This window comes from Nipponia nippon, unplaced genomic scaffold (genome assembly GCF_047370975.1).
Source record: "Nipponia nippon isolate SJK-2023a ecotype South Korea unplaced genomic scaffold, ASM4737097v1 scaffold_24, whole genome shotgun sequence".
Lineage (NCBI taxonomy): Eukaryota > Metazoa > Chordata > Aves > Pelecaniformes > Threskiornithidae > Nipponia > Nipponia nippon.
Window position 1 is genome coordinate 7,583,627 of NW_028262341.1, and position 7,688 is coordinate 7,591,314.

General features: G+C 40.3%; 1 protein-coding gene across 10 annotated transcripts in view; it reads left to right on the forward strand.

The window, feature by feature from the left end:
* Positions 1-6,505, forward strand: part of CAST (calpastatin) — a 66,379-nt gene extending 59,874 nt beyond the window's left edge. For 8 of the 10 annotated variants that reach the window (XM_087761579.1, XM_087761580.1, XM_087761583.1 and 5 more), the window contains 5 exons: positions 652-705; positions 1,116-1,205; positions 2,858-2,937; positions 4,066-4,132; positions 5,240-6,505. In XM_087761579.1, the coding sequence (XP_087617705.1) occupies positions 652-705; positions 1,116-1,205; positions 2,858-2,937; positions 4,066-4,123 (282 nt within the window). In that variant the 3' untranslated portion in view covers positions 4,124-4,132; positions 5,240-6,505. The remainder of the gene's footprint in view (positions 1-651; positions 706-1,115; positions 1,206-2,857; positions 2,938-4,065; positions 4,133-5,239) is intronic. The other 2 variants (XM_087761581.1, XM_087761585.1) reach the window with 2 other exon arrangements.
* The last annotated feature ends 1,183 nt before the right edge of the window (positions 6,506-7,688 follow it).

A 7,688-nucleotide genomic window follows, 5' to 3' on the forward strand; every position in this document is an offset into this window, starting at 1 on the left:
AAACAAACAAGTAAACCCCACAAAAATTAGGGTTTTTTTTTCTTTTTTTAAATCGTGCAATATGAACAAATAAGTCACTGTGAACCACCATGTAGCAATCAACATCCTGGAGATTCAGCAGCATAAATTGCAGTTACACTGGCTCAGTGTCTTCGGTGCTCCAGAAAACCAGGTGAAAAAATAGGGTGTATCCCTTGAAACAGCTTGGCATTATAGTTTCCTTTTAAACAGGAGATACTTGCAAACTGTGGGTAATAGTGCTTGTTCATTCCAAGTAGTTTTGTTCCAAGTTTGGGGACAAAGTGGATATGCAGGTATTACCTTGGTGATGTACCTAAAGCCCTGTGAAACTGCCATTCACTGGAGCAAGTGACTGCTCTGACAGTGATTTGATCTTTTCTGGATCAGGAAACTTTTTCCAGTAGACTGCAAGGATAGAAAGATGATACGGCAGATGTAGTCAAACTAACAGAGCTTGAAAACACATCATGAACTGACTTTAAATACATAGCATGAGGAATAAATAAATCAGTTCAGAAGGGTTCAGCTTTCTTGGTAATCTGTAAACTCGCAATGCCATACGTAAGTAATTGTATCTTAAAACTAATCTGACCAGTTCAAAATGAGGATGTAATCTTTCTTCTTCCCAAGGGTAAACCAGTAAAGCCAAGAGCAAAGGACGATGTCAAACACAAAGAACAAAAGGTAACATTTATGATATTTTTGTTCTGTGTTTGTTTCATACTGTGTGCTCTGATCTTTTTTTGAAGTAGTGTCATTATAGGCTCGAGGCGTGATTCATTGCAAATTCTCGTAAATGCTATTGAATGCAGTAGGTAATAGTAACAGTGTGGACCATAAAACTTTTATGAAGAGTAACTCTTTGCAATAAATACAGTTTTTATGCACAGCTACACTGTGAATGTTCAGGTCCAGCATTGAAAGAAATTGACCTCAAATAGACATCTCTGTTATAACATATGTATAGAGCTCAGGGATGGTTTGGTTTATTTTTTAAGAAAGGGATAATGAAAGCAGACATCAGTTCCTGAAACATTAATTTGACTGTGGGAAGTATTGCGTATTGTGTGACTTCAGAATTAAAATTTTTGCAGAAGCCTACAGATGACTCTGCAGCTATCGATGCCCTATCAGGTGACTTTGATACTTGTGCAAAGGCTCCTGCCACACCGCAGCACGCAAAGGTAGGACATTTTCTCCTAATAACTTGCAAAATAAACAGTTTTCCACCTCTCTGTGAAAGTTCCTCACTTTTCTTTGCAGTAGCACAGTTTAGGTTTAGAGCCGGTCTCTTTGGAAGGTGCTGTCCAGATGTAGTGGTTGTCTTACAGAACATACTAAAGCTGACAAGAAAAATGAAGGAGGAATGGAGTGGAGAGGTCTTGTAATGAGAAATGGAGTGTTTATTTGTCATATAATCATCTTAAACACAGCTGACAAACACCTGTCAGACTTTTCCCAGCAAAGTGCTGCACATGCGAGGCTATATGAAATGAACTAGCAGTGGAAGCTGCATCAGTCTGGAGGTCACCAACATGAGGATGGTGTTTGAGAAAGGATGGTTGTGCTGGAGAAGAGTGTGAAGAAGGGGGTTGAGATTTGGTCCACATGTGAGAAGAATCACTGTCAGACATGCTTTCTGCTTGCTCTTAACCCAGCGTTCGTTACCTTGAGCTTGGACAGGGGGAGAGGTCTTGCATGGCTTTGAGACATCCACCATGCCACTACAGTCACCTTACATGCTTCCTTGGCAGAGGAGCCCAAGGGTGCTGCAGGGCAGCTGGTGGGATATTGGTGCAAAAATTATGGACTCCTTTTGTTTCCTACGCGTGCTATAACTGGTTAAGAACCAGTAATTCCCTCTTGTTAGCCATTTGCTCTCTTATACTGTGTGTGACATGGTCTGTCGGGTGCCCTGGTCTCTCACCTGCAGGCAGAGGGAATGGTACACATTTTTTTGAATGGTGAATAGTTTTTGTACTCAGCTGGTTAAAGCAGCTGCCACTGTCTCTCTTCTGCTACTGACTCCTGCCAGCCCATCCCTGCCTTTTTCCTGCAGTAGTGACCTGCCTGCTTCCTGCAAGGAGAAAGAAAAAAACAAAGCTTGAATTTACAAGGTCTTTGATCTTTGACCAAACCAGTATATTAGCAGTCAAAAATTAAATCCCTTGGACAGGCATAGCTGTGGAAGCATAACCAGCTCCCAAGTGAAATTCTGCATTAGCTTCCTCAAGCTTATACTACAAGGCACCCAGTTACCAAGAGTGAATTACAAGTTTGTCCATACTTAAAATGTTGATTATGATTATCTGTGCTTTTATGCTGTGTTTGTTCCCCTCCTGGGGGGCAGAGAAGAAGCAGCTTTGAAACTGAAGTTCAAATCAGGTGTAATTCCTGGCAGCAAATAGCTGTGCTTCGAAATAGCTCTTCTGACCACTGCAGTGCTTCCCCAAGTGCTTACCCTGACACCGAATCCTCAGCTGGTTTAAGACAAACTATTGGTGTTTTAAGTGCTGTTTTATTTGGTTATGAACTTTGGAGCTAAATCTTCTGCTGCAACATTACTGCTTTGTAGCGAATGCAAAATCTGCCCATATATACCAGCTTTTTTATCTGTGTATGCTTTCTGGTGCCCCAGTCTCCCCAGTATTAAACAAGGCTCCAGATTCCAGCTTGCTGTGGACCAAGGACAGTAATTACATGCATGCGTCCTGCATTGAGCGCTCTCCCACCTTACCAACCACATATTAAATAATGTGTTATAGCAGAGGTCAAAGTAGGAGGCATAAATTCTCTGTTTTGTTTGTAACTGTAATTATTTTTTTTTTCTCTGGAGTGTAGGACAAAAGTGGAAAGGAAACCACCACCACTAAACCAAGCCCAAAGGATAAAGGAAAACCCAAAGACTCTAAAACGGTAGAAACATACATATTATAATACAGACAGTCATGGTTACCATACCCTACAAACATGAAAGATGGGCAACTGGATTTTGGATTCATATTACATGGATATTACTTTGGGGAGAATTTTACATCAGTATGTTGAACTTGATCCATTTTTGTAAGCGTGCACAAAGGAGAAAAGCACCTGTCTATTTCAAAGGAAATTTTCAATAAATGGGGGCTAAAATATGTTTCTTTCAGAGACAGTGTGGTCTTCTACAGGGGGCTCAGTGCATGCTCCACAGGCTCCTCATCCCAATATTTGCTGATCTGAGAGTCACACATCACATGCCTCTAGCTGCCTCGGGATCCCCACCACTTCTCTCTTTTCTTGACAGTTGTAAATAACAGCATTCTAGAAGTGATTATAATATACTCCTTCAACCACATGTCCTTTTCACAAGTTATTGTAATTTATTTTAGAAAAATGAATGAAAACCTACAGGTATTCATAAATAAGTATGCAGAATGAGTCTGGTGGGAAAAGGCAGGCAGTTGTTTCTATATTTAAAAAAACAAAAGAAGTTGCTTGGTTTTTGTCATCCAGAAATACAGAAAATGGATTTAGGTAAGGGTGAAACTTCTCCCATCACATTGTTCTCTCACAGGATATGTGCAGGTAGATGCCTGAATCATATGGTAACGTCTGCTCTGGAAATTCTATGTTTCACGTTTCAAGTGATGGGATTTTTCTTTATTATGAAATTGCTGCACATGCCTTTTGTGTAACAACAGAACAGTCTTACAATTTTTGGTGTAAAACTGGAGAGGGTCTTTAACTCCTCTTAAGAAGGATGTCTTTTTAAATGTTCTGAGTTGTGACTGGATCACTAGCATGGGTAAAAGGCTGTTGAGAAATAGGATATGAAGAGGTCAGCCACAGCCTTCCTTACTTGAAACAAAGTAAGTGATGGTAGAAAAATGAAAATACATGTACACAACAGAAGTTACAAATACTGTTGCTAACCTTTCTCTATTTCAATTGCAGATCATATTTATATCTGAACTGTGACTTCTGATGAGTGTCTGTCACTATTTTATTGCAGATTTTAGCTTAGTTCACACTTTCTTACTGTCTCCTGCCTCTCTTGCTCTTTAGGCAAAGGGACAGTCCTCCAGCAGCAAATCTGAGAAGCAGAAAGCAAGCTAAACGTTAATGTCAGCAGGTGAGACTTCTTCGTCTCTATTTTCTGAACTACCACAAAGACAACTCAGGCTAATGTTATTAAAGCTAAGTTTTGTTGACAGTCTTTCAACAGAACCAAGACACAGTTAGAGATGCTGTTAGACACAACACTTGGAATGACTTTGAACTTCAGTGTTCCCAGGCAGAAAAGGCCCTACTTCTTTTTCGCACCCTTTTTCTGTACAGTTTGTACAGAATTACTTCATGTAGCTAAATTCCTTTGTGTTCATGTAACTAAGGATTCCGAGGCATGACGTACTGCTTCCCTCGTAAGACCTTTTTGCAGAGTAACAAAGACCAAGCACATCTCAACTGGTTGTTATATCTTCAGGACAGTGAGCTTATGTCATTATTTCTGCACCAGGCTAATTTTGGAACAGTGTCCAGAAGAGATATAAAAAGCCCCACAGCTAAGCTGGCAGGTGTAGCAGTTTCAGTGTTCTGCTCTCAGCTTCCGTGGCACAAATACAGCCTCGTTCTGTGCATGTGTTCCACTGCCACCGTGTACTTCTTTGTACTTAGCTTGATCACAGCCGTAACGTAAGAGTAAGTAATTGGAGTTTAGCATCATCATCCTTAGCTCATGGAAGGTTTCACATAACTACAGTTTGATGCTTGATACAAGTGCTTCAGGCTGGAGGGTTTCCTGGGGTGTGGAACAGAAGAGGCAAGGGCACGTCCAGTGCCGGGCTCCGTCCAGCTGCACGCCAGCCAGGAGGGTCCAAGTCCTGGCTTTCCGAAGCCCCAGCAGAGGAGCCTCTCTCCTCTGACTGCAGAGGCAGTCCTGGCTCCTCTGAGTATGAGTAATTCCATGGAGTGAAATCCTGTGTGAACATTTGGCAACCGACTTCAAATGGGCAAGACAAAGATGCATTGTTACTGCATATCTGCAGTAGACTGCTACCCTCACTGCAGTATCACTTTCAAACAATACCTAATCTCTTGTGATATTAAGTCTAACTGAATTTATTTCTGTCACTAGAGACTTATGTTTCCCATAATTCTTCCCAGATTTATTTTGTGAATTTTTTTCCAAGTTCAAGAAGGTAAGCACTCTGATTTTTTTTTTTCTCTTTCTTCCCCCCAGGATCTTGGCACATTGTATAAAACGTCTTCTTTCCGTTGGTGGATAATTATTCCTGAAGAACAAAAGCTGATGCAAAAAGCATGTGGTTATTCTGGGTGGGTTTTGTACAGTGATACTGCTGGACTTTTTTCATATTTTCTTTTTTCCCTGTAGTAGACTAAGGTGTTGTTTTTGGTTTTTTTTCCCTAGCCATTCATTTTATTATACTCATATACTTTGACTTTTTTGTAATTTTCTTCAGTTTTCAGAAAGAAAGAATGCTTTATATTTGCAAGAAATTGATTTCATAAATGAATAGCAATGCCAAAAAAAAAATCTGCAGACTTTTGCACATAATCTCCACATAGTGCCTGTAAATCTCAGAATAATTTGTACGTGTTAGCATTTTTAACATTGCAGTGAATGCATTATGTATGCTGGAATATAATGAGCTTTAGTTATCCTCAGCCTGGCTCTGCAGTCTTTCCTCAAGCCAGTTCATGGTAGAAAACCATAGGTAAGCTGTGGGTAGCTAAAGAATGAGAAACTGGGGATTAACCGCTTCATCAAGCGCATCTAGTAGTAAAACAGGTATTTTGAACGCTGCCGTAATTGTAGTTAAAACAACAAAACACACCAGATAAGGATTTTAGTTTTTTTTTTATTTCCAATCGTATCTGTACTGATATCTCGTAATGTCAGGAGTCTTCTGGACTGAACAAATAGAAATCCTGGTGTAACGACACCATTACCATCACAGAAGAGGAAATGAAGGTACATGAGCCTTAGCAGAGATAAGAGAGAAGTTCAGGTCAACAGGTGGACTTTTTAAAATTTTATTTTGCACTGTTTCTAGTCCTTGCTTCTGTTCCTCACACTCCCGAAGGGAATGCAGAAATAGGGCAGAAGTTAATGCTGCAAGGAACAATGTCATATTCATCTGTTGCAATGCTGCAAGAGAACAGGCACGAGTAGGCGCCTCTCGTAAGTCTGCTGCAGACAGGGCTGTCGCGACTGCGGTGTGTCAAGTGCCTCCATGCATTTTCCTCTGTCTTCATAACCTGCAGAACATCTTTTTGCACATCCTTATGCATGTACTGCTTCACCATTAGCTTGCAGAGGAAGGTCATACCAACGTTTGTACGTATACCAAAATCAGACTCTGGTATGTAGCATTGCAGACAGAGACAGCCCGGAGATTTAAGTTGGGGATATTTAGACTTTTGACTGTACTTCGCAGTCTGTACTGAGAACCTGTGTCACACTAATAAAGTTTTTAAGATTTCATTATGTTGTTCGTAACTTTTCATTTATTACTGCTGTTACTTGAATAGCTATTGTAAGGCAAAAGAAACCCTAGAAATAATTAAAAAAACGCCAAACATTGGCACATTAAAATGGAATGTGTTTATAAAAACCCTGCAGAATACCTGTCAGTGATGCCTCATGAAGGCACTCACAATCTGATCAAGATCCAGCTACAGATTTTTCCCCTTTCCTTTAGTTTTCAAAGCTGTGTCGCAGTTAACTAGGACCAAATTTCACTTGTGGACTTTCCTTGCGTAGGGAAGCAGCTAAAAGATGAAGACGTAAGCACAAGAGTTTTCAGAAACAAAGTGATGATTTTGCTGAAAAGTTCCAGTTAGAATTTTTGTTGAAACATACAACGTATGAATGATTAACAGTCATTCTCGGGTGACAGAAGCAACACTGTGTGTTAATGAAGTATGTGAGCCCTGCCCAGCATCCCTGTACCTGTTTGGGTTCTCCCTGGACTGTGCAGACAAGCAGTTCAGTCTTACATACTCCTGGTTTTGTGAGCACGCGTCCATCACAGCACACACGAGTCTTAAAATACTTTAGTGTCCGCTCATACAGCTCAATCAATGAAATTTATTGTGCTAAATGACATAACATACCTGCTTGCGATGCTCCGTTTGTTCCATAGAGAGGGCTGCGAGGCATCTGGATACACACTGGCTAATTGATGCTTCCTCAATTAAAAAAAAAAGGGGAGGGGGCAAGGAGTACTACTTAATATTTCCCCAAAGTTGAGAAACTGAAGATGAAGCGTTAAAGCAGAAAAAAGCAATGCAAATTACTGCTCACAAAGGCAAAAGAATGTGCAAAATGACAGAAATGAAATACTTTTTTCTAGAATCACGTGAACAAATACGATCTTATTAAATTCACTTTTCAGCTCTGAAAACATTTTACAGCAAGCAACAGTCAACAATACCTGAATAGCAGAAAATGTTGTACACGTGATGCGCAGCCTACTCGGCATTCCTGTTTCCCTTAATGACTTAAGAGGTACAGGATGCCTTGTCTAAAAGGATACGGTGAGCAAAAGAAAATGGTATTTTCTACAACATTGTGACAGAGCTTTTCACCCTCAATAGCCGAACTCAACAGCCCTTCTGAACTCTAATGAAGTAGGTTTCAACTTGGGCAGGTATAATTTCTAGTT